Raw genomic sequence first — 27,401 nt, forward strand, 5'->3', positions numbered from 1 at the left:
CCACCCAGGCACCACTGGCCAAAGTTATTCTTGGTAACATAATTATCGTTCAGATGAGCAATAAGGTGTCTGTGCTGTGGCCAACAGCACCTGCAGTACCTAGATTAACATTTCTGGGGAAGCTGAAACTCAGTTACGTATGGTCACTGGGCAAGCTACAAGCCTTGAAAGGGGGACTCCTTTTACAGGAGTCTCTCTTTGGTTTGGGTCTTGGGGACCAAGACTCCAAAGTGCACTCCAAACATTTTTGGAAATTATCCTTCTTACACTTATTATAAGAATCTCTGACACACTGTAGTCTCTTGGAGGCTTTAAATGCATGTTTGCAGTCACTAACCACCAAGCAAATGTCTCCCTGAAACTGGAATGTCAAAAAAGGAACGAAGAAAATGACTGACTAAAAAACTGTGAGCCTGAAGTCTTGACCTGTGAATACCACAGTGATTCAGCAAAAAACAGGATCAAGGAAAGTTTTGAGAACTACAAATTGGTCGCTGTGAGTGGTGCTGGTGCCTTAAATCTTTACCACGACTCTCAGGCTGAGTTCAATCAAAAGGGGGTAAATGTTAAAAAGAAACAATAGGCTCAAAATGGAGTCACTTATGTTAGGTCCCACCAAGACTTAATACCTAACCTAACTGCAGTTTTAGCCTCTTCTCCGGAGTGGAATTTTAAACCAGTGAATCTGGAATTTCCTGATAGGCACTAGAGAGGTCATCTGTATGATAAGACCTTCTGCCATTCCCCCTAAAGGAAAGTGACCTAGTCTAAAACAATACTTTCTTTTCTTTTGCTAATAACTTCCTTGTCCCATCCCATTTCTGCCTATAAAAGGCTGCCTGAAGTTTTGTTCTTTAATAGTTGGTTAAGAGCATGCATTCAGGAGTCATATTCCTTTGTTCAACTCCTGTCTCCACCACTTACTACTGGCTCTGTTAGATTAGACAGTTAGGCTTCAACAGGATACCTGCAGGTCAGCAAAGAGGAAATCATGGTCATCTATCCACAAGGTCAGAGGCCTGTCCTCACAGCACTCCACAAGAAGCCAGATGGAACCAGAAAGGCCCAAGATGGCAGATGCCATGACAGAAAACGCCCAACCAAATTAGGAAGAAAATTAGGAAGAAGCAAAAATCCTGCTTCCCAGCCCCAAGTAATAAATATTTTGCCCCCTAGTTAACAACTGCTGATAAAAGATAGAAACCCAAACCCTGGGGGCGCAGTGCTCTCTCTCTTGAGCTGGTCTGCTCTCATATCTTGAGCATGCTTTTCACTTTAATAAATTTTCCCATTTGTGTTATTCAACTGCTATGCTACATGTCTGTCCTTGAATTCACTCTTGTGACAAGACCAAGAAGCTTTGGCACTTGTCTGGGTCTGGCTGGGTCAAGCCTCAACCCCCGCGATGTCCCCAGTTACCCGACAACAGTTCAGTGACCATGAACAAGTTATCTAATCTTGCCGTACTCAGTTTCCTCATCTGAGACATGGAGATAATAACAGTCTCTAGGGTTATGAGAATTAAATTAGTAAATGTACATACAAGGTACCAGAAGGATGCTAGCACGCATAATCGCTCACAAATGTTAGATGCTATTGGTATGGCCCAGTACACACTGATCTAAGCTTCTCACACCCTACACTGAATGCCTTTATCACGTAATGCTTTGCAGTTTGCAACTTTGAACTCCCTATTATATTTTGCTAGTGAAATGATCCCTTCCCAAACAGAAACCTTGTCTTATGCTTGTCTATACCACAGCCTTCTGCTTGGCATAATGCTATGTGGACAAGAGTCATAGGTGACTGTACAGAAGAGAAGAGAATTCAGTGAGCGAAATGGAGTTGAAGGTTCATACTCACTGGCCCCATGCCATCTAACTTGAATTAAGTACAAGTTCTAAGAGTTATTTTTGAACTTGAAGGGACTTTAGAAATCATCTGCTTGGGATATAAAATCAATGCACAGAAATCCGTTGCATTCCTATACACAAACAATGAAGCAAAAGAAAGAGAAATCAAGGAATTGACTCATTTACAATTGCATCAAAAACCATAAAGTACCTAGGAATAAATCTAAACAAAGAGGTGAAAAATCTATACATTGAAAACTATAGAAAGCTTATGAAAGAAATTGAAGAAGACACCAAAAAATGGAAAAATATTCCAAGCTCCTGGACAGGAAGAACAAATATTGTTAAAATGCCAATATTACCCAAAGCAATCTACATATTCAATGCGATCCCTATCAAAATAACACCAGCATTCTTCACAGAGCTAGAACAAACAATCCTAAATTTGTATGGAACCAGAAAAGACCCCAAATAGCCAAAGCAATCTTGAAAAAGAAAACCAAAGCAGGAGGCATCACAATCCCGGACTTCGAGCTGTATTACAAAGCTGTAATCATCAAGACAGTTATGGTACTAGCACAAGAACACTCAGATCAATGGAACAGAATAGAGAATTCAGAAATGGACCCACAAACATATGGCCAACTCATCTTTGACAAAGCAGGAAAGAATATCCAGTGGAATAAAGACAGTCTCTTCAGCAAGTGTGCTGGGAAAACTGGACAGTAACATGCAGGAAAATGAACCTGGACCACTTTCTTACACCATACACAAAAATAAACTCAAAATGGATGAAAGACCTCAATGTAAGACAGGAAGCCATCAAAATCCTTGAGGAGAAAGCAGGCAAAAATCTCTTTGACCTTGACCGCAGCAACTTCTTACTCAACATGTCTCCAGAGGCAAGGGAAACAAAAGCGAACATGAACTATTGGGATCTCATCAAAATAAAAAGCTTCTGCACAGCGAAGGAAACAATCAGCAAAACTAAAAGGCAACAGACAGAATGGGAGAAGATATTTGCAAACAACATATCAGATAAAGGTTTAGTATCCAAAATCTATAAAGAACTTACCAAACTCAACACCCAAAAAACCAATAATCCAGTGAAGAAATGGGCAAAAGACATGAATAGACACTTCTCCAAAGAAGACATCCAGATGGCCAACCGACACATGAAAAAAATGCTCAACATTACTCATCATCCGGGAAATACAAATCAAAACCACAATGAGATACCACCTGACGCCTGTCAGAATGGCTAACATTGACAACTCAGGCAACGGCAGATGTTGGCGAGGATGCGGAGAAAGGATCTCTTTTGCATTGCTGGTGGGAATGCAAGCTGGTGCAGCCACTCTGGAAAACAGTATGGAAGTTCCTCAAAAAATTAAAAATAGAACTACCCTATGACCCAGCAATTGCACTATTAGGTATTTCTCCAAGGGATACAGTTGTGCTGTTTCAAAGGGATACATGCACCCCATGTTTATAGCAGCACTATCAACAATAGCCAAAGTATGGAAACAGCCCAAATGTCCATCGATGGATCAATGGAGAAAGAAGATGTGGTATATATATAGAATGGAGTATTATTTGGCAATCAAAAAGAATGAATTCTTGCCATTTGCAACTCTGTGGATGGAACTAAAGGGTATCATCCGAGTGACATTAGTCAGTCAGAGAAAGACAAATTTCATATGACTTCACTCATATGAGGACTTTAAGATACAAAACAGATGAACATAAAGGAAGGGAAGCAAAAATAATATAAAAACAGGGAGGGGGACAAAACAGAAGAGACTCTTAAATATGGAGAACAAACAGAGGGTTGCTAGAGGGGTTGGGGGGGCGGGCTAAATGGATAAGGGGCATTAAGGAATCTACTCCTGAAATCATTGTTGCACTATATGCTAACTAACTTAGATGTAAATTAAAAAAAGAAAGAAAGCTTAAATCCCTTGTTCAAGGTCACAGAGCTAGTTAGAGAACATGTCAGAATATGAAACCAATCTGTCTAATCCTAACTACAGTGTTATTTCCTGAATGATTCTCATTTAATCAAAATAAAAGTGTTTCAACGACAACAACAAAACAAAAACGAAAACGAAATCATCTGCTTGGATCCCTCATTTTACAGAGATCAAGTGACTCACCCAAAGTCACACAGCCAGTTAGAGTCAGAGCTGGGAACGGAATCCCTTGGCATGCTTCCCACTGTGCACTAGAAAGGAAACCTGTGTCTATTATTTCTAATACATAACCAAGGGCTGACCAAATGTGTGACTGAGAGGAAGTTTACGGGTGATGGTAAGAGAGAAACTTAGCAGATGTGCACTCCCCGTGGAGAAGCGCATAGAAATAAAAAATCATTGTCATGTGATTCAGACCAGGTCATCTCTCAGACTTGGCAACCATAGGATTCTGAGGGACAGGGGGCATTCATGTTAACAATTCACATTACTGCCTTTCTGGCAATTCTAATTATACTAGGGAGAGCAAGCCCATGAGCACTTCTCTGAGTAACATGAAGAAAAGATCCCCCAGCTCTGCTCAGCTGAATCCTCAAGGCCACGTCTTCAGGGAGAACAGACCCTGGAAGAGGAGCTGGCAGAAGACAATGGAGCCAGCCTCCACCAGCCTTGCGAGGAAAACAAGCTGTGGTTACTAATCCTCTGGCTTACGGCCACAGCGAGCGTATTATGGTCAAGTTATAATAGTGAATGCAGCACCCACGGGCCAGGCTCCGTTCACACCCTCCGCAAGGAACGCGCAGCAGAGAGAGAGCCACACAACCTCCCACCTTGCTAACACTTCAAGGTGCCCGCTGACACTAATGCCACTTGGATGATAAATCTGAACAAGCCTGAAGAAGCAGACTGCCTTCTTGAGACCAGAAGGGCTCTGGGAATTAGACTCAAGCCGCATTTACTTTTACTAAAAGCTGCACTGACTTGAGACACCCCTTCACCTCTGTGGGTCGAATCTATTCATTTATAAAATGTAGGGTCCCGGCCGAATCAGTGGTTCCCGAAGCTGATGGCACAGGCTTATCCCTTGGGAGGTTTTACACATTTCTTTCCCCGTCCCTCCATCTTATGCTTAAGGCCAGTCTCCTGCAATCAAATAATCAATCTCTCAATGAATTGATCTTCTTCTCTAGCCCTTGCTGATAGCTATCTTCTCCCCTTCCCATCAGCCCCCACTCACTCACCCTGGACCACCAGGTGTCCATAGGTGCTCTGTGATTATATACGGTACGTATGTCATTTATTCCACTAGTTCAAAAACTGCTGTGGTCTGGACCGCTTCTGTTTTGTTTTCGCGTATGCCTTCCTGACATAGTGAACTGTCTCTCTATATAAAATAGGCTACCGGTAATTCTGTCTGACATGCACTCTGCTCAGCTGAACACCTATTAGTCTCAAGCTGTGACACAGTTGCCCTGGTCACCCCTCCTGCTTGTATACATATGGTTGTGGCCCCCTGCCCCTTCCCCCAGGACGGCCACCAGCTGATAGCATATCTTGTACCATTTCATGAGCCACCTATGTAAACAAATGTATGAGGGCATATTCTCTCATATCAGTTTTGGTTGGTACATAGGATCCCACGTCTTGCTTTGTCCCAGCTACCATGTCAAGTTCATAAAGTAAAGCAAGGTTCTAAGGGGCAAGTGTGAGCTTGTGCCATATGAGCTCTCCTTTGAGGCAAGTGAGGCATTGACGGAACCTGGCTACTAAGAGGTAGGGTGAGGTTGGGATTAAGGCATTATTCAGTAGGATCTGAAAGGCAGAATCCAGGGCAAAGTCAAGGTCAAGCCCAAAAGACAACCTGCACAAAGGGTGTATGCACAGTCAAACAAGGAGAGGGAATAGAATCCCAAGGCCCCAGGACAGAAGGAATGTTTGGGAATGTAGGATGATGGGAGGTGACAGCCAAGGTTCTGGGTAGATTCCCTAGGGCAGTGACTTTACCCCTGCCCACCTGCAGCCGGCTGCCATGGTAGGGGAGATTGCTGTGAAGGGAAGCAGAGCCCAGAACCTGGAGACAAAGCTCTAAAATCTGTTTAGCTGGTTTTTATAATGTGCCATTCTATACAGTTATACACAAGCAAACATAAAAATTCCCATTTTAGGGGCACCTGGGTGGCTCTGTTGGTTCAGCTCAGGTCATGATCTCACAGTTCGTGGGTTCGTGCCCCACATCAGGCTCTGTGCTGACAGCTTAGAGCCTGGAGCCTGCTTTGGATTCTGTGTCTCCCTCTCTCTCTGTCCCTCCCTCACTCACACTCTCTCTCTCTCTCTCAAAAATAAAATAAACACTAAAAAAATTCCCACTTTATAGCTTATCCCTTAGTCCTCTTTTCTTGCTTCCTCTTCCGACATACCTTTCAAAATGGTCTTATTTACATTTTGCGTATTTAAATATTTGTCAGAAGACGATGAGGCTATGTTAGCATTTTCATTTTTGCACATTAAATCTCGTATCTCACACACATACACATCTTTTTTTATGGTGGGTGTACATATTTTTTAAAGCAGGGTTTTGTTTGTAAAATACAGGCAATCACCTAATGTTATCCTATAAATAATGTCCCATTTTACGATAGTCTCCAAAATTATCATCACGTATAATGCTGTGATATTCCTTTAGTGTCTTTGGTTTGATGCATTAATTTGACTTTATTGTCATCTTACTATATTTTAATGCTGTGCAATACATCTGGGATCACAGAACCCAACCTTCAGGAGGCTCAAGCAATGAAATGTTTTGGTTAATAATTCTTTTTAAACAAGAACAAGAAACATTTTTCTGCTTTATTTATAAATTAGCCTCCAAGCCTAGTTCACTTTTCCTTTCACACAAGGCTGTGTAATGCACGCCAACCCATTTCCCTGCCTAGTAGACTGGAGGTTCCTGGATCTTCAAGTATTCAGGACCCTGAGTCTGACTATCAGTAAGCACTCCACCGCATCACGGACATCTAGAGTTGGCACAAGACTGAGCTATATGCCCACAACAATTTAAAAAAAAAAAAACACTCCTGAAACAACTGGCTGTTTTCCTGTGATTTACTTCTTTGGGTGCAGTCTTCTGAACAAAAATAGCTCATCTTTACTGATTCAAGCTTTACTTGCATGACTTCATTGCATCCCAACGGCCCCACATTGTGGCTGCTTCTATGATTGCCCTCCCCCACCCATGTCCTGACAGGAACAGAGCTGTTTTTCTGCAACGTGAACATTGTCAGGACATCTAGTACACCCGGGGAAGTCTTGTATCCTGCCACTGCCCCACCCCCGCCCCATCCATCCCTGGGGGGATGTTGGAAGGCCTGGCACCGGTACCACGGAGTCTGGGAAGAGAGAGCTGTACCTTTAGGGGTGGATAAGCTATTTACTTTTCATTCAGCTGTGTTTGGGGGTAGAAACCCACTTGAAGGCAAGTATTGGAGTTCGGCTGTTCCCACCGCACATGGGACCCAAACAGCACTCCTAGGTAAGTCCAAAAGCCAAAGGAGGGTGCCAGAATTTTCGTGAAACCTCATCATTTGTTCTGCTCCAAAAAGAAGGCAAAATGAGCTTCAAAGGAAATTGAGCTTGAATTAAAAAGAAACGTGCACAGCCATATGAAAGCACTTGCTGCCTCTGAACTGTGTGTTTGAACATGGTTAAGACGGTCAATTTCACAACTATGTTTATTTGACCGACAGAAAATAAACTGAAGGGGGAAAAAAAGACATCTGGCTCAGTACAACACCACAATGTGATTCACAATATTTACCAAAATCTGTGCCGATTCTCTCTCAACAGCGGGATTCTTCTGTTCATCAACACTTCTTAACATCCTTCTCTCCTTTTAAAATGTCCTCCAGACCACACTCCTTCGTGAGGCTGTAAAGGATTAGGTTGGCCGGGCGCCAGCTGTCTGCTTCTTCGGCCGCCTTCCCTTTGTGTTGTCGGTGGGTGGAGTGAGCCCCGTGAGAACAGATGCCCTCCCCTCTCTCTGGAAGCTATTTATTGTTTTCATAGGAACCAGCCACCAAAGAGATCGCCTGTGCCCCACCCACTCCTCCGAACTTCAAGTTCTTGACTGGAAAATGCTAACATCCGACCAGACACACAGAAACGTCCTGAAAGACAATGCCTGGGCCCTGATTTTCTAGGAGGGTCAGGGTTTTTTTATGATCAGATCAGCCCAGCTTGTTTTCACGGCTGTGACGATGTTAACAAGCCAGCTTTAATCTACAACATCTGCCTGTTCTTACCCAACATCGATTTATAATTTAAACCATCATCTGGGCCCCCTGTCTTAAGTTTCTTATTTTCTTCCCTGGCTCACCACTGTGCCAAGATTCCCCCTGCTCTAAACTCTGAAAGTCTATTATGAAGAGACTGAAGGAATAAAATGTTTCCAGAGAAGACGGAAGTGGATTATTTGATTGCCCAATAGAGGATGATCAGATGATCCAAAATATTCTTATATTAACGTTTTTTATACTATCAATAGAATAAAAGCATTTTTTTTTTAATTTGCAAAGAAACATTAGGTCCAAGAATGTCTGTAGACCTCAGTTTGCGGAGAATGGGCGAGGTGCACGGAGGAAGAGCGGGTACACCTGTGACTGGGAACTGACCTTGTCTTTCTCCCAAAGGCAGTGAGAAGTAATAACCCTCACGCTGTGGTGCTCAGAACCCTCTGTACTTTCTCTGTGTATCGATTAGTGAAGGCTTTAGGTCAACAACTCGCCAGGCCCTTCCATTTCACTCTAAGTGCCTCAGCACAGCTGACAAGGCCCTCTGTGGGCCAACTCCTGCTTACCTTCCAGCATCATCTCTCCTCGGTCACCTTCTTTCTCCTCCCAGGCCTGGAGCCACACTGTCTTCCCAACACCCTCAATGCCCCAGGCGCTATACTCTCTCAGCTCTAGGCAGCTCCCCCTACTGTTCTCTCCCGGAATTTTCTTACATTCTTTCCCATCCCCTTCTGCACCTGGTCAACTCTCAGGCTTCAGGTATTCCCTTGAGTTTTCTCCTCTCTGACCCTGTGCTTCCGCTAAAAAGGCACTCACGCGGTGATGTATTAAAATTGCTTGCTTAGGTGCACCTGGGTGGCTCAGTTGGTTAAGCGTCCGACTTTGGCTCAGGTCATGATCTCACGGTCTGTGAGTTCGAGCCCTGCATCGGGCTCTGTGCTGACAGCTGGGAGCCTGGAGCCTGCTTCGGATTCTGTGTCTCTCTCTCTCTGCCCCTCCCCCATTCACACTGGTCTCTGTCTCTCAAAAAAGGAATAAATGTTAAAAAAAATTTTTTTATTTGCTTGTTTAATAGTGTCTTTCCCTAGGATTAAAAGCTCTACAGTGCAGATGTTGTGTCTATCCTGGTCATCATTGTATCTCCAGCATCTACCTAGCACAGGACCATGAACATCATAGATGCTAAAACAATAATAATAATAATAATAATAAATATATTATATATTACATACATATAAATATATATTATAGAATAAATAATAAAAATAAATAATATTATTTATTATTATATATTATTATTGAGGGAAAAGAAGAACAAACAAAATTAAGGGAGGGTTGCCCTGGAAAGATGGACAAACAGTGGGAAAGCAGGAGGGGTGATGGGCAAAGGAATCATGAAACAGAACATTCCAGGGCACCTGGGTGACCTGGTAGGTTAACCCTCAGACTTCAGCTCAGGTCATGGTCTCGTGGTTCGTTAGTTCAAGCTCTGCGTCGGGCTCTATGCTGACAGCTCAGAGCCTGCAGCCTACTTCAGATACTGTCTCCCTCTCTGCCCCTCCCCCTCCCCCCCCCTCTCTCCCTCTCAAAAATAAATAGACATTAAAAACAAAAAATGAAATAGAACACTCAATAAATAATAACAAATATACTCAGAAAAATATCCTTGCTGTTTCTGATCTCAAAAGAGTGGAGATCTATGTGATCTGGGATGGACTAAATCTGAAATTACAATCTGAATCCATTTCAGCACCTAAACATACAGAATCTTCAGCACATTACTGTTAGCCTCCGAAGGACCACCTAAGCCATTCAAGTGCCCAGTGCTCTGAGAAGACTCAGCCCGACCAGTGAATTTATCCCGGAGGGGCACAGGAACTAACAAATGCCCACCCCTTTTTTATCTGTGTGTTTTGGGAAACTGAATTCTAGACTGCTGAAAATAGAACTTGAAACTCACCACCGAGTATTCTAAGAGAAGGAGAGAACTATCAGCACAAGGGTGTAATTATTTTACCCAACCGGTCCTCCTTTGAAAGGTTTGTTTTACTGGCGAAAGGATTAGAAGCGTAACACGGCTGAAACCTGCCATCTAGTGGGCCTTCTAATCACATGGGTTCCCCAACGCGAATGGAGCAGGCATAAGGGGAGACCCGGAAGAAACCCTAGACAGCATCATCTCGGGTCATCCCTGGCAGTGGTCAACGTCCACTTGCAGGATGAGGGGCCATTGAGGGACTTCTTTCAAAGCAGCCCAGTGTAATGTTTTCCCTTTCTGATGTCCACAAAGCTAACCGAAATCGATGTGAAATTTCAATTAGTTTCAATTCAAAGCAGTCCTAGCAAGAAATCAGTGCCCCCTCTGGAAAAGCGTATAACTTTTATTCCTGTGATGAGTCTTAACTTTAGAAATCAGATTTGTAAGTCAAGTACTCAAAAAGCTAAAGAAAAAAAAAGTCAACATCAAATCTCTCTTCCCTGAAGCCACTACCTCCAGGAGGACGAGAGTGCTCTTTGGTGTGTGTCCCATCAGACACACGTCAGAGCACCTGGGCAGAACCACAGCCCAAGTGTCGGGGACCAAGAGGCCAGGGTCTAAGGCTCACACTGCCCCTCACCTGCTGTCACTCCGGACCAGCCATCTACCTTCTAGGATGCTCAGTTTCTTCATTTGTTAAGAAGAAGGCACTGAAGCATAATGGCTACTAAGGTCACTAAGGTCCTTTTGTCTCTCAAGCTCCATGACCTTGTTCCTGGAGTCGCAGTTCTCATGAGTCCAGGGGCCTGACTTCTGACCCACTCTGTGCTCAGTGCCCAGCACCATACTCACACTCAGACACTGATGGAGGGTCTGTGTGTACTGGGCGCTGTGCTGGGTCCTAGGAAAACACTGATGAATAAACAGACACATCTCTGCCAAGCCTTTAGCTGAGTGAGGGACATGAACACAACATAATGACTGAGGTGATTGTTCTGTTGCTGCTGAGGGCTTCAGTGAGGGTGTATAACTGGGCCTAGTGTAGGGCAGGGACTGAGAGGACCTGACAGGCCTGGGTCTGAAGATTCGACCGGAGGTCTTGGAATATGTGCATGACAGGCAGGAGGACCCAAATGGGCAAAGACCCAGGCAAGAAGAAAGAAGATTGGCACATCTGGGCATCAGAAAGGGTCCAAAGAACCTGGAGTGTGAATAACAAGAGAATGAAGTGAAACGAAACAGGAGAGAAAGACAGAGGTCACCTTATGCATGGCCTTGTGGGCCATATCAGAAGTTTCAACTTAATTCTAAGAGCAACAGAATTGCTCTAATGAAGGGCTTAAAGCAGGAATGTGACAGAACCAGATGTGCTTCTTTGAAAGGTCTGACTGCTGTGTGGAAGACTGAGGTCAGGTTCAAGATTGGGTACAGAAAAGCTAGGTTACAGGATTATGCTGTAGTCCACGCAAAGACTAGAGTCATTGCTGCCATGGTGGAAAGAAGAAATAACTAAAAGTTATCAAGAAATAACTAAATAGCAGCGTCATTGGGGCATCCAACAGTAGTTGATTGGATGTGGAAATGAAAGGGAAGTTTCCAAGGTGATTCCAGGCCTTTGATCAAGGGCAAGTGGGTAGAATTAGTGCCATTCACTGAACTGAAGGATACAGGAGGATGACCAGGTGTGGAGAAGGCTTATGAGCTCAGTTTTACATGACTACGTTTAGAGAAAGGCTCAGGCACTTGAGCAGGCCGCTGGAGAGGCGTATCTGGTGCTCAGCAGAAACAGTTAGGTGTGCCATATGATCGAAGGAAGGCATTTGGCAGCATGTAACGAGAAGAGAAGAAGACACAGAACCAACATTTAATGTCTGGGGGAGTAGGTGAGCAGAGCTGGTAAAACAAACTTCAAGGAGGGGCCCTTGAGGCAGGAAGAAAACTGGCAGAAAATGGTGCTGTGGAAGCCAAGCGTGTTCCCTTCTGCTGAATGGGCCGGTGGAGCAGGTCACACAAGGATTGACAAGAAAGCTCTGGGTTTTGTGACCTTGACGTTGGTGATTAAACGTCTGTGGAGTAGTGGTGCAGGAGTCAGGTGGAGTAGGTGGAGGGTAAATAGGAGAGGACAGAGGAGACAAGGAGTGAAGAGAGAGAGACTCCTCCAAGGAGCTTGACTGTGAAGGTGAGAGAGGAAGGTGGCTGGAAGGCACTTGGGGGCCAAGGCAGGATTTCTTAATATGGAGAAGGCTTATGGAGAGGACCCCACGGGGAAGGGGAGCTTGAAGATGCCCAACAGAGAGGCAATAACTGATATCTCAAGGCACCTGAGAAAGCATGCAAGGGTGAGATCCGGGTACAGGCACAGTTTGGTCTCAGGAGGGAGGGAGAATCCTTCCTCCCCTCTAACTGTAAGAACAGAGAAGGAAGAGATGCACTAAGATGAAGTCAAGGCAACTCAAAGGCTCCGATTTCTCAATAAATTGAGAATTTCATTAGCTCAAAGTGAGAGAGATGGAAAAGATCAGAGGTTTAGGAAGAGAGTAAAAGTGAGCTTTCTGAGAAATCTCTCCAGCTTTGCCAGATACAAGTGACGTGACCACAATCTAATTGCACCCATCTGGCCGCTGTATGGGTTCCTCCAACAGTGCTCAGTGCCCAAGTGTGGGCAAGAAGAAGTGGGAGAACAGGTTCATTTGGGGTTGGAAATTTCCAAGAAGGAATGAAGGAAAAACAGAGGGCAACATAACTTACTTAGGATCGATTCAAAAGTTTGGTGGAGGGGTCCCTGGGGGGCTCCGTTGGTTGAGCGTCTGACCTCAGCTCGGGTCATGATCTCACAGTTCGTGAGTTCGAGCCCCGCGCTGGGCTCTGTGCTGACAGCTCAGGGCCTGGAGCCTGCTTCAGATTCTGTGTCTCCCTCTCTCTCTGCCTCTCCCCCGCTTGTGCTCTGTCTCTCTCTCTCTCAAAAATAAATAAAATGTGAAAAAATTTAAAAAAGTTTGGTAGAAAGAACAAACTCTGGAGTCTAATGAGCACAGAAGGAGACAAGATGGATAAAGAGGGGAAGTTGCTGGGGAGGGGGTGTCAGCTGATGAAATGGCTCCATGAGATGAAGTAACAAAAGGCTGAGATAGTGGGGATGGGTCCAAGGTGGCACGGGACCCTCGATATAAAATTCATCCATATTTTGTTATCACCCTCCACCCCATATATACAGTGCACATGTCGGTACTAAGTGTATTTATCTTTGAATGTTGAATGAACAGATGCATGATGAAGAACTGGCTTCCGATATGATCACTAATCCCCTGGGGAAACCATCGACTGTTTCCTGAGTTTTGTTGTGTGCCAGGCACTGTTCAAGGTGCTAGGAATCTGACGATGAACCAAACAAACGTGGTATTTGCCAGCAAAGGGCTTAGATTTTCATGGGGGAAGATGGACACAGGCCCCAGATTACAAAGATTGATTAAGTGAAAAAGGAAAGATGTGTGCAGTCTTTTGTGGATCTTCTGTATTAAAAGTCACATTGGCTGTGCATAGTTCCCTGATTTATCTGAGTCTTGGTCGCAGTTAACTTTCCCAAAAGATCACTTGATTATTGTGCTTGAGAAATATACACTGCTTAGTAATGATTAGTTGCAATTCATTGAACATTTACTAGGGGCCAGGTTGTGCTCACAATAGGTAATATAATCTCCATAATCCAGGTGAGGAAAGTGGGTTCTAGGCAAATGACTGAGCAAAGATCACTTTGCTGGTTCGGGGCGCCTGGGTGGCTCAGTCAGTTGAACTTCTGAATCTTGATCTCATAGTTCGTGAGATCAAGTCCCAGTTGGGCTCTGTGCTGACAGCACAAAGCCATCTTGGGATTCTCTCTCTCTCTCTCTCTCTCTCTCTCTCTCTCTCAAAATAAATAAACTTAAAAAAAATATATCACTTTTCTGGTATTAGTAAAGGCAAGATTCCAATCTAGCTGTGCCTCAGCCTGACTTCTCTGTTCTATAACCCATTCCCTCTTCTGGTCAGGAGATTAAATTTGGACAAATGTGGTAGCATTGTGGACTTTGTTCCAGAAAGCTACCAAAATTCCTTAAAATGACCAGGCTTTGTTGGAGGCACATCTGGGGAGCTTCCAAACCCAAAGCTGTCAGAATACTGGAAAGAACTCATTCCACAGGAAAAGAAAACACAGGATGAATACTTCCCCTCTATCCAAAGGTACCACGTCCCGGGAAAGACGTCAAGAGTCAATTTGTTGAATCTCTGGTGTCAAATAAATCATGATTTTGTTGTTGTTGTTTGATACAGAGTCATGACTAGATGTTTTTCACATTTTTCACATTTTTTAAATAAAGTCCTTGGGGGCCTACATCTGTCTTTACTTTCTTATAAAGCCCTGACTGGGCTTTGAATGAATACACTTTAATGTTAAGAAGTCAAAATTGGCTTTTTCAGCTTTTTGATGTTTCTCTTCAATTCAGATTCATGTTCACTTTACTTGGAGTCCTCAGGATATTTTCAAACATATCGTGGCTAATACAACTTTGAAAATACATCTAGAAAATACTAAATCTTCAGGGGCCAAATCATCTAGGTTTAAATCACTTAGTGTAAGTCCAAGATTAACTGTTCAGAATAATTTAAAATAGCTAAATTCTGGTGGTAAACAACATGTATTACATTTTTGTTTAATTTTCCCTTGGAAAATTAAGTCATTTAAAAGGTATATCGTTGTAAATCTGTCCAGATGTGTTCCAAGCAGGGGATGCACACACACAATTTAAGTGTGGACATGAAAACAGGAAAAACCATCTGATTGTTTCACCCCCAGCTCTTCATCCAACCTAATAGCCCTCAAGAAAAACTGTACACTATTACATCCCATGAACCCAGAAGAGTCTCTTCAGAATACAATGTGGAAAAGTCTTAATACAAGAGGTTAGACAGCTGGGGAAATAGTAATTGTATGTATTTTAATTTATTTATTCTGCAAGGTGTATGTGTGTAAGAAGGGGGAGAAGATTGGCTAGTCATTCAACAGCTAAATCAAAATGCCAAGGACTCAGTTAAGCCCCATGAAAAGCAGAGATAAAAAAAAAAAAAAAGGGATTCATGGCGTGCCTAGGTGGTTCAGTTGTGTGCGTGGACTTCGGCTCAGGTTATGATCTCCCCGTTGGTGGGACTGAGTCCCATGTTGGGCTCTGTGCTGATAGTTCAGAGCCTGTTCTGCTTCGGATTCTGTGTCTCCCTCCCTCTCTGCCTGTCTCCCCCCAACCCCCCACCCCCCACGCCGCTCGAGCTCTCTCTCTCTCTCAAAAATAAACATTAAAAAATTTTTTTTTTAATTAGAGAAAATTAAAAGACAACAAAAAAAAGGAGTCCTAAGTTTGAACACTGCTCAAAAGAGGATGTACCCTCGGCCATGGGGAAGTGTACCCCTGGAGGCAGGACACAGCCTTCCCAGACAAAGTGACAGCAAGGCTGAAGTCAGCCAGGTGCAGAGGGGACCCCCGAGGGAGCCCAGGCCAGTGAAAGCAGCAATACTAATCTAGAGATTCCAAGTTCAAAGAAGTTCTCATCCCTCAGGGGAAGATGTTAGACTTGACCCCAGTGGAGACCCACCCGGTAAGCAGGGGAGTGACGTGATCAGGTCACATTTTTAAGACCTCAATCCAGTGAGAAGGAGCCCGGGAGGACATCTGGGTGTGGTTCTTGCGGTTCAAGACCGGAGGTGAGGGGCAACACTGGCTGGGGCTGGGTCGGACTGAGAGGATGTGGGGGTTTGGGAGGAGCGGGGGTAGGGGGAGGCCAGGACAATCCCCAGGCTAGTGTCTGAGCAGGTGAGCAGGTAGGGATGTCCTAGAGGGAGGGGAAGATGTGTGGGGCGAGTCTGTGCTGAAAATGAGCCTGTCAGGAACACGAGGAGTTTCTGATGCCTGAGATGCTCATTTCTCCATTTGAGTCATCCCAAACAAGCGATATCCTGCCTTTCCCTTTCCTAAATCATATGAAGAAAAGGCTGGAAAGAATCTTAGAAATCATGCAATCCCATCCCCTTTATTTTGCACATGAAGAAATGGAGATGCAGGGGTTTGGGGGGAACCCCCTCCCAAATATGCACCGGATCCCCAGCCCCGGAGGCCCCAGGCTCCTCCCAGGACTCACTGAATTGTGCTCCGTGTTTTTGCTCTTTAACACTTTTCCTAAGCATCATCTTAACCACTTGTCTGGACAAGAAATCCAGGCTCCTGAAGGTTCTGATTCAAACATGAGAAATCTTTGGCCTGTCACCAATTGAAGAAGCCCTGGATATAAAACTCATATGCTCAGGAAAGTAAAAACAAACCAGAAGCAGTTGAAAAGTTCAAAACCAGTTTAGGTTGGCATCGCCTCAAGTTGCTCACAGGCATCTCCAATTAGGGCATTTCAGTTTTCACTATAATTACTAAAAATGACAGAAAGCAGTGACCGGGCTCGTTATTTTTACTATATGAATTCTTAAATATCTCTACGCATCACAGTTTCAATCACTGGTCACGTGCCTTCCTATAAAATTTCACTGTTTTAACTCACGTGGATAGGATTTGCAGTACTTTTTTAAAGATTTTTTTCAATTTTTATTTATTTTGAAAAAGAGAGAGAGAGAAAGGGGGGGAGGGCAGGGAGGAGCAGAGAGACAGAGAGGAGAGAGAATCCCAAGCAGGTTCCGAGTTGCCAGCGCAGGGCCTGACGTGGGGCCTGATCTCATGAACCGTGAGATCAAGACCTGAGCAGAAATTAAGAGTCCCCCGCTTAGCTGACTGAGTCACCTTGGGGCCTTGGATGTGCAATAATTTTTAAAAACTGGACAAAGAAATAAAATCTACAGCGTTTGCTTATTGAGCTTTCATTTTTTTATAAGCTATTAGGGCGAAATCGTGTATGTCAGAAACAATGCCGCGCTTAACAAAGGAAGGACCCTTGACCCAACGCAAGTAAAACAATAAATAAATAAATGCTCACCTGAGACGGGAGTCCTTAAAGGTGTCGAGATAGGGAGGATAACTCCATCCAATTTTGTTCCCTTTACACCGAAGCTCGAGGGTTTGCCCTGCTGTCAGACTCAGGGTAGCTGCAGGTTTCTGGAAGCGGCCTTTCTCCAGCATCTGGATCATTATTGACTGCGTCTTTGGTGTGCCATCAGCTGCGTCCCTGTCCTTTATTTTAGGAATTCTGGGTTTCACCTTCTTGTTGGTGGGCTTGATTCTGTTCTCTCCCGGCTCCTTTGGACGCTTGTTCTTCGGAGGCTGTTGGCCAGTGACTAGTACAAACGTGAGGAAAGAACAACGCACTCAAACCCGAAGGATTCAACACCTACAACGGGTAACTTTGGGGCACCACTCTCCTTCATCAAAATAATTTTCAGGAATAGCCATTATCTCAGTTCACCCTTTAGTTGCAAAACAACGAGTAACTGAAAGGGAATGTGTGTTAGCTTCAGAGATTTTATTCAAGGCGCGCCTGGGTGGCTCAGTCAGTCAGGCGTCCAGTTTCAGCTCAGGTCATGATCTCACGGTTGGCAAGTTTGAGCCCCACGTCGGGCTGTGTGCTGACAAGTTCAGAGCCTGGAGCCCGCTTTGGGTTCTGTGTCTCCCCCTCTTTCTGCCCCCACCCCACTCACGCTCTCTCTCTCAAAAATAAATAAACAGTAAAAAAAATAAATAAAAGATTTTGTTCAAATTCAGTGAAATATTGCACTTGTGAACTAAAATTTGCACTTACCAAACAAAAAGACCATTGCGTGTAGTTCACGCTGTGTCACAGTCTCTAAGGGGCCACAGAGAATGGCAGCATCAGAGTCACTTGATTCAAGGGCTGTTTCCGGTCCTTGGGGTCTCAGGGTGACCATTGTTCATTCTGAACTTACTGTTTATTTTTTTTAAGTTTATTTATTTTGAGAGAGCGAGAGTGTGAGAGCAGGGGAGGGGCAGAGAGAGAGGAAGAGAGAGAGAATCCCAAGCAGGCTCCACACTGTCAGTGCAGAGCCTGATATGGGGCTCAAACTGACGAACTGTGAGATCATGATCTGAGCCGTAATCAGGAGTCAGACGTTTAACTGAGCCACCCAGGGGCCCCTGAATTTGCTGTTCAAATGCAGGAATATGTACCCTTCAGGGAGTACAGACACACTGAGTGGAAGCACACTCAGATTTCAAGCCACTACGAACTTTCTCTCAACTGAGCGTGCACAGTGCAGTCTGTGTGTATCAGGGTAGACGGTGTCCACACAGCGTGCAAAGTTGAGGAAGGAATAAGCACTACACCTGTGCTCATTTAAAGCTTCCATAGGAGCTCTTAAGAGCTCAAGGGTAACTGTAGCATTGGTTTAGAACTCAATCAACAAAATATTTCGGGGAGGAAGGATTATTTTATCACCAGCATTGTTGACAATTGCAGGCCAAAGGTGATAATAAAAAGCTGACCTACTGTGAGTCCATTTTAGTCCTGTTTTTCCTTTCTCTACAGACAATTCACCCCTTCCTGCCTGCACCCTTGGAAGACTGCTCCCCCTCGCCTGCCCTTGAGATAGATGCCTCCGGGCCCCAGAAACCCCCCATATCCCACATGCCTGCCCAGCCGTGCGCCTGTGTGCACCCAGCAAGGACGAGAAGACTGTGCCGTTTCAGTTTGTCTATTTGCATGAGCTCAAAGGCAACCTCACTATATGCCCACAGAATTGCAAAATGTCCTGGGTCCTGAGAAGTCATTTAGGTAAAATTCCTTTGTTATAGATTTAAAAATTTAAGAAGACCCTTAAATGTTAAGTAAGTTGTACACAGCTGGTTAGTGGCAGAATGTGAGTAGAATTCACGTCTTCTGACTCATTCCAAGGGCGTGTTTCGCTGTATGGACATAAATATCCTGCATATATTTTGAATAAATGACTCCAAAAATCTCAGCCGAGTGAGGAAATTGCAGGGCATTTGTATAAAATGGGGAAAAGGGATTAATCAGGAGAAAAATCTTCCCTTTCTTGATGGATGCATTTATTTATCTAATATTACCCTGGCATATGTACTTAAGACTTGGGGTGGTCAAGGGCACCTGGATGGCTCAGTCGGTTAAGCATCCCACTTCAGCTCAGGTCATGATCTTGTCATCAGTGAGTTCGAGCCCCGCGTCGGGCTCTGGGCTGATGGCTCAGAGCCTGGAGCCTGCTTCGGATTCTGTGTCTCCCTCTCTCTGCACCTCCCCCACTCACGCTCTGTCTCTGTCTCTCAAAAATGAATAAATGTTAAAAAAAAAAAAAAAAGACCTCAGGTGGTCAAAAGTACCAAGTCACTGCAAGTGGGATCAAGAGATGGCAAAAGATAAGTGTTGTAAGCACTTATACCAGAGGCCAGGCAGGTGACAAAACAGGGTGAGCCACATGGTCCTGGTGAAGCCATGCCCCTAAGGGATGCCGCTTCTGCTTTGGCAGACCCTGTCTTTAAAAAAAAAAAAAAAAAAATTTTAATGTTTATTTAATTTTGAGAGAGAGAGAGAGAGTGTGTGTGAGCGAGCAGGAATGGGGGAGGGGCAAAGAGAGAGGGAGACACAGAATCCAAAGCAGGCTCCAGGCCTGGAGTTGTCAGCACAGAGTCCGATGCGGGACTCGAACTCACGAACAGCAAGATCATGACCTGAGCCGAAGTCAGCCACTTAACCAACTGAGGTGGCCCCAGCAGACCCCTGTCTTAAGGAAGTACATGCTCACAGTTGCTGGGTCTAAGGCCCCCAGAAGATGGCAAAAAAGCAGATCTCCTCTGATGTATAAATATCAGAAACCCCATTTTTAGAAACTTCAGGTTTGAATCTCTGAGGTTAGAATCTAGGCAGTAATTTACCTCGGAGGGGTGGGGTGACCAGGAGGGGACATGAGGGGCATTTCCAGAAACATCCTCTCTCGATCTGGGCTAGTTACACGCATGTGTGCAATCTGTGAGCATTTCACGGAGCCATACTCTTATGTACTAAAAATTCACCTGATTTGGACGCTGTGTAACGATAAACTTGGTTTCCTTTGCATGTTACCCTTTGCCCTTTGAAACAGGAGCCATTCAGACTCCACTTTTAGTTCAGCTGAGCCCAGACCCTGGAACCAATCCCACTCTGAACTTAGTATCAATCAACATCAACTGCTGCCTTCTTTGGGCTTATATGCCTTGCTCCCTGGGCCCTGCTCTTTTCCATGACTTTGGGTCCAGTTGAGAGCCCTCTTTCTTTCCCGAGGCCTGTGTCATGGGCCCTGCTGAACTTCCTCCATCCTTCTAGGGAGCAGAGTTGTGTTCTTGAGCATCAGTCCCCAAGATGAGTCCCCATCACCTGCTGTTGAACCTGCTGTTTGCCAAGACGTCCCCTGGTCCTGTATGTTTGGTTTATTTACCTCCTAAAGTTCTAATGACATAGGGGGATGGGCAGTGGCTTAAATGCACATATTTCCCCAACCTTCCAGAAGGAGAGGCACCGTAACCATCGAGAACATGTCAGATCAACGTGAGTATGCTAATCCAGCAACATCGGTTGTGAACATAAGCCTCAGTTTTGGGATAGAGTAAAAGTTACAGCACTTTACTTAAGGTAGAAAATTAAAGTCTACCATTATGATGTCCATCCATGCCCCGCGGCATTTTCATCACACTGTGTCTATGGGACTCATGGACTTTTGGGTTGAAGTCTTATGTGATGTGTTTTCTTTATCATGTAACAGGAATTCAAGCTATCAGAAATGACCACAACTGTCTGCAAGTTTTATGGAATTTAGATAACAGTGTTACTCACATGACTTCTAAGCTCTCAGATCCTATGGGACTCTGCTACGCAGGAACATTAGATTACCTGCTTATGGAGAGTATGCATCCAAATAGGTGGCATTATCCCTGCGGAGTACTTTGACTGGTTTACCGAACAGACCCACCAATTGATCTAACTGTAACTGCTTGACCATGGAACTGGTCCATAGTTTGATAGCAATGACACTAAGTACAGGAGCCACTTACAGCCACACAGACACCCAGACAGATCTGGGATTGAATCATTCCCAAATTCTATGTCTAACTTCTTAAAGAATATGACTTTTCTGTATAACTATGTCTAAAAAAGGTCTTCAAAATTTATATGATAGGTGAGAGCCCATTACCATTTCATGTTTGAGACTATTGCATAGTAGTATTTTTATAGAGAAATAAGTGGTAAAATACACAAACTATTAAATATCATTATTGACTTCAGATCTTAGCTGCCACTTACTAGCAGTGGGACATTGGGAAGTTACCTATTCTCTCCCTGTCTCTGCTCATCTGCAAATTGAGAATTATATGGTGATAATGATTATCTCATCGACTGCTATAGGGATTAAATAAGTTAATACATTTAAAATGCTGAGAGTAGTGTCTGACCCATAGTAAGTGCTAGCTACTTGCTGTTTTGATTGTCTTGTGATAACATCTCGTGGTGATCTCCATGATAAACTTGTGATGGAAGCAAAGCAATTATTCTTCTTCCTAATTTACAGGTGAAAAAAAACTGAGATCATAGATGCCAAGTAGCTCATCCCAGGTCACTAAGAAGCTAATGAAAAAATAGACCCTTGGATAAAAGGTCTAGGCTCTTCTCAGTTCATGCTATTGTCTTTTGATTCACTTAAAGATTAGCATATTGTAACAGTTTCTTTTCTTCTTCCCTTTTCCCCCTCGCAAATCTCATGCATAGCACCATTGTCCAAGTGGTTTCTTTGTGTGATATGCCCCAGGCTTTGGCAAGAAGTTCCAAATCAAACAGAATGTGATGCCAAGGAGAAGGGTACAAGCTTCCTGGAATGGCTGGTTATGCTTTTCCAAGGCATACATTAGAATCCCGAAGCGAGGAGACACTGGTCAAAAGCCTGTCTCCAAAATAAATGAGTAAATGTTACAAAGCAAGAAGAAAGCAGGACAAAGGACTATAATTCTGCATCACCAACTGAGGGTTGCAATCAAACGTTCAATAAAGGTGACCTGACTATTAACCTCTCTAATTCTATAGAATAGAATTATGTTGGAGGAGTTACAAAATAAAATAAAAAAAAATCAGTAGCAGAATCACTGACAGCTGCTCAGATGAAGACTTGATATGAACACAGTCATTAACATAAAGATATGTAGCTGTTTACCTTTTTCTCCTCATGGACAGGTAAGGGGAAAGGTCTCACTTGAAGGTAGCATGAAAATAAGCACACTAGAACTTTGCTGAGTAGCTCAGGGGTTCCTCAGCAAGTTATATAAACTGATGAAAATGTCCTACTCTAATGTTTTGATTCTTCATGAAACACCCCACAAGGATACATACACCTCCCCAAGGACAAAGCTGAGGTGGGAAACCAATGATACTTGGGAGATGAAAATAGAAAGCTAAGAGCCTTTTCTTTCCCTACTCTACCCCTTCTTTTTTCAAGAACCCCACTCCAAAATACCCTCCTACCATTTCTTAAAGTAGCATTTTCATAAAAGAGCAATTTCTAAGAACAAATACTTCTATTCCAGGATGAGGCTCTTACTTTGTCAGCTCCTACCCGACTGTACCAGGTAAGTGGCCTCTCCAAAGTGGCTCCCACATGACCAGCCTCAACCAAAAGTATGCCACGGCAGTTGTGGTCCAGCCACGGCAGTTGTGGTCCAGCCACAGCAGGAAGGCCCATGTAGCCCATGTGGGGTGATCCTGGAATGTCTGCTTCTGGTGACCAAGAAGGATTGCACTTCTGGGCCCTATAGGACACCATTTACATGACACCAGTTCTTCAAGACTGGGAGATGTAGTTAACCTACCTAAAACACAGAAACAAACACAGAGAGTCAGAGCATGAGGAGACAGAGGAATATGTTCCAAACAAAAGAACAGGGCAAAACCTTAGATGGAACTAAACAAAATGGGAATATAAGCAATCTATCTGATAAAGAGGTCAAAGTCATGGTCTTAAGGTGCTCACTGGACTTGGGAAAAGAATAGCTGAACACAGTGGGCTCTTCAACAAAGAGAAAGAAAATATTAAAAAGAACCAATCAGAGATGAAGAATACAATAACTGAATAAAAAATACACTAAAGGGGATCAATGGCAGATTAGAAAATTCAGAAAAAAATGGATCAGCAATCTGGAAGACAGGGTACTGGAAATCACACACACACATATGCACGCGTGCATGCGCGCGCGCGCACACACACACACACACAGACAAAAGATTTTTTAAAAATGAGAGTAGCTTAAGGAACCTCTAGGACAGCATTAAGCGTACTAACATTTACATTATAGAGGTGCCAAAAGGCAAAGAAAGAAAAGGACAGAGCATTTATTTGAAAAATAATAACTGAAAACATTTCTAACGTGGGGAAGGAAACAGACATCCAAGTTCAAGAAGCACAGAGAGTCCTGACCAAGACGAACCCAAAGATGTCTACACAAAAACACATTAAAACTGAAAGTCAAAAATTGAAGATAAAGAGAGAATCTTAAAAGAAGCAAGAGAAAAGCAACTAGTTGTGTACAAGGGAACACCAAAAGACTATCTACTTGTTTTTGAACAGAAACTTCACAGGCTACAGCGGGGGGGCGCGGTTATAATATATTCCAAGTACTGCAGGAAAAAAAAACAACAATCTATACTCTAACCTGCAAAATTATCACTCAAAGTTGAAAAAGAGATAAAGACTTTCCCAGACAAACAAGAGTTCAAAGAGTTCATCACCTCTAAACTGACTTTACAGGAAATGTTAAAGGGACCTCCTTAAGATGAAAAGGCCATAACTGGAAGAAAATTATGAAAGAAAAAATCTCCCTGGGAAAAAGCAAACATACAGTGAAAGGGATGGATCCACTGCTTATAAGCCAGTGAGAAGGTTAAAGACAAAAGTAGTGGGGCGCCTGGGTAGCTCATTTGGTTAAGTGTGTAACACTTGATTTCGGTTTCAGTCATGAGCTCACAGTTGTGAGACTGAGCCCCATGTTGGGCCCCACGCTGAGTGTGAAACCTGCTTAAGATTCTCTCCCTCCCTCCCTCTCTGCCCCTCCCCCCCAACTCTCTCTCTCTCTCTCAAAAGACAGAAGTAGTAAAATCAACTATATTTACAATAATTACTTAAAGGATGCACACAAAAAAATAATGTAGTAAGACATCACGTACATAAAACATGGGGAAGATAAAAATGTAGTACAGTGCTTTTAGCATGTGTTCAGACGTAAGCAACCATTAACTTAAAAATCAATTGCTATACACATAGGGTGGTATATATATATATATATATATATATAGAGAGAGAGAGAGAGAGAGAGAGAGAGAGAGAGAGAGAGACCTCATGGTAACCAGAAACTGAAAACATGTAATAATTATACTAAAAAAACCCCAGATTTCTAAACATAGAACTAAAGAAAGTCATCATAAGGGAAAAGGGCAAAGGAAGACAGGAACAGAGAGAACTATAATGTTTATTTATCTTGAGAGAGAGAGCGTGTGAGCAAGTGGGGGAGGGGCAGAGAGAGAGAGAGAGAATCCCAATCAGGCTCTGTTCGCTCAGCACAGAGCCCAGCATGGGACTTAAACTCAAGAACCGGGAGATCATGACCTGAGCCGAAACCAAGAGTCAGACGCCGAACCAACTGAGACACTCAGGCACTCCAGGAACAGAGAAAGCTATAAAAGTGACTAGAACACAATGAACAAAATGGCAATAAGCACGTATCTGTCAATAATCACTTTAATGTTGGTAAATGCTCCAATTAAAACACATAGGGTAAGTGAATACACAAAAAATAAACAAGACCCATCTCTATGCTGACTGTAAGAGATTCAGTTCAGAGCTAAAGACACAAACAGACTGAAAGTAAGGGATGGAAAATGATTATCCATGCTAATGGAAATTTTTAAAAAAGGAAAGAAAAAGAAAGAAAAAAAAGAAAAGAAAAGAAAAGAAAAGGAAAAAAAAATCTGGGGTAGCAAAACTTCTATCAGACAAAAGAGACTTTAAAACAAAAACTGTAAAAAGAGACAAAGAAGCGTATTCTATAATGATAAAAGCATCAATCCAGCTGGAGGATATAGAAATTGTAAAGACCCAGGCACCCAACATGGAGGCACTAAATACAAAAGCAAATTTTAACAGACCTCGAGGGAGAATTTTGCAGTAATACAGTGAGAGTAGGGGACTAACATGCCCACTTGTTATCAATGGATAGACCATCCATACAGAAAACCGAAAGGAAACAGTGGCTGTAAGCAATACATTAGACAGACAGGCTTCACAGATATATTCAGAACATTCCATCCCCAAACAACAGAATACACATTCTTTACGAGGGCGCATGGAACATCCACCAGGACAGATCACATGTTAGGCCACAAAACAAGTCTCAGTGAATTTAGGAAGACTGAAATCATACCAAACATTGTTTCTGACCACAACAGTATGACACTGGAAATCAATTATGATGGAAAAAAAAGCTAGAAAAAACACAAGCATATGGAGGCGAAACAAAATGCTACTAAACAACTGATTAGTTGATAAAGAAATCGAAGAAATCAAAAATACCTGGAGACAAATGAAAATCAAAGCATAACGTTCCAAAATCTATGGGATGCAGCAAAAACAGTTCTAAGAGGAAGTTTATAGAGATGTAGATCTAACTCAAGAAACAAGAGAAGCTTCAAATCTAACCTTATACCTAAAGGAGTTGTGGGGGGCAGGGGGTTAGAGGGGGGAAGTCCCAAAGTTAGCAGAAGGGAGGAAATCATAAAGACCACAGTAGAAATAAATGAAATCAATACTTTGAAAAAAATACAAAAGATCAATGAAACTAAAAGCTGGTTCTTTGAAAAGAGAAAGAAAATTGAATAAACCTTCAGCCAGACAAATAAAAAAAAAAAAGAGGTTCAAATAAAGAAAATGAGAATGAAAGAGAAGTTACAACTGACACCACACATATACAGTCGTAAGAGACTACTATGAGAAATGACAAATTGTACTACCTAGAAGAAACAGATACATTTCTAGAAACATAAAACCTTCTAAAATTGAATCAGGAAGAAATAGAAAATCTGAACAGACTAATTACTGGTAATTAAATTGAATCAGTAATCAAAAAATCCCAACAAACAAAGTCCAGAACCAGATGGCTTCACTGGTAAATTCTACCAAAAATTTAAAGAAGTAATACCTAACTTTCATAAACTATTCCAAAATATTTAAGAAGGAATGCTTCCAAATTCATTCTATGAGGTAACTATTACCCTGATACCAAAACCAGACAAAGATGTATGAATAAAGAAAATTAAAGGCTAATATCCCTCATGAACATGGTTGTAAAAATCCTCAACAAAATAATAGCAAACCACATTCAACAATACATTAAAAGGATTATACACAATGATCCAGTAGGATTTATTCCAGGGAATCAAGGATGTGTCAATATCTGCAAATCAATCAACATGACGCACCACATTAACAAAATGAAGGATAAAAAACCATATGATCATCTCAATGGATGCAGATAAACATTTGACAAAATTCAACATCTGTTCATGACAAAAACTCTCAATAAAATAGGTATAGAAGAAACATACCTCAACATAATAAATCCCATATATGAAAAACCCACGGCTAACATCATACTCAGTGGTGAAAAGCTGCAAGCTTTTCTTCTAAGAGCAGGAACACAACTGGGGTACTATTCTCACCATTTTTATTCAAACCATTACAGGGAGCTCTAGCCACAGCAATCAGATATGAAAAATGAATAAAAGTTATCCAAATTCGTAAGGAAGAAGTAAAATCGTCCTTATTTATAGATGACATGATATTATATATATAGAAAATCCTAAACACTCCACCAAAAAACTACTAGAATTGATAAATGAATTGAGTAATGTTGCAGGATACAATGTTAATATACAGAAATCTGTTGTGTGTCTATAACACTAATAATAAACTAACTGAAAGTAATTCAGACAACAGTCTCATGTATCATTGCTTCAACAAGAATAAAATACCTAGGACCAAATTTAACCAGGAAGATGAAAGACTTGCTCTAAAAACTGTAAGACATTGATGAAAGAAAATGAAAACGACACCAAAATATGGAAAGATATACCATGTTCATGATTACAAAAATTAATATTAAAATGTACATACTATCCAAAGGGATTTACAGATTCAATCTATCCCTATCAAAATATAAGTGGCATTTTTCACAGAACTAGAACAAACAATCTTAAAATTTGTATGGAACCACAAAAGACCCTAGATAGCCAAAGAAATCTTGAGAAAGAA

General features: G+C 42.7%; 1 protein-coding gene across 1 annotated transcript in view; it reads right to left on the minus strand.

Annotated features, from left to right (window-relative positions):
* PDGFRL (platelet derived growth factor receptor like) overlaps positions 1–27,401 on the minus strand; it is a 69,982-nt gene that overhangs the window by 33,733 nt on the left and 8,848 nt on the right. Inside the window, exon 2 of the mRNA XM_042933836.1 lies at positions 17,093–17,390. Within this exon, the coding sequence (XP_042789770.1) occupies positions 17,093–17,390 (298 nt within the window). The remainder of the gene's footprint in view (positions 1–17,092; positions 17,391–27,401) is intronic.

The sequence above is a fragment of the Panthera leo genome, chromosome B1, assembly GCF_018350215.1.
Source record: "Panthera leo isolate Ple1 chromosome B1, P.leo_Ple1_pat1.1, whole genome shotgun sequence".
In the NCBI taxonomy this organism is placed as follows: domain Eukaryota; kingdom Metazoa; phylum Chordata; class Mammalia; order Carnivora; family Felidae; genus Panthera; species Panthera leo.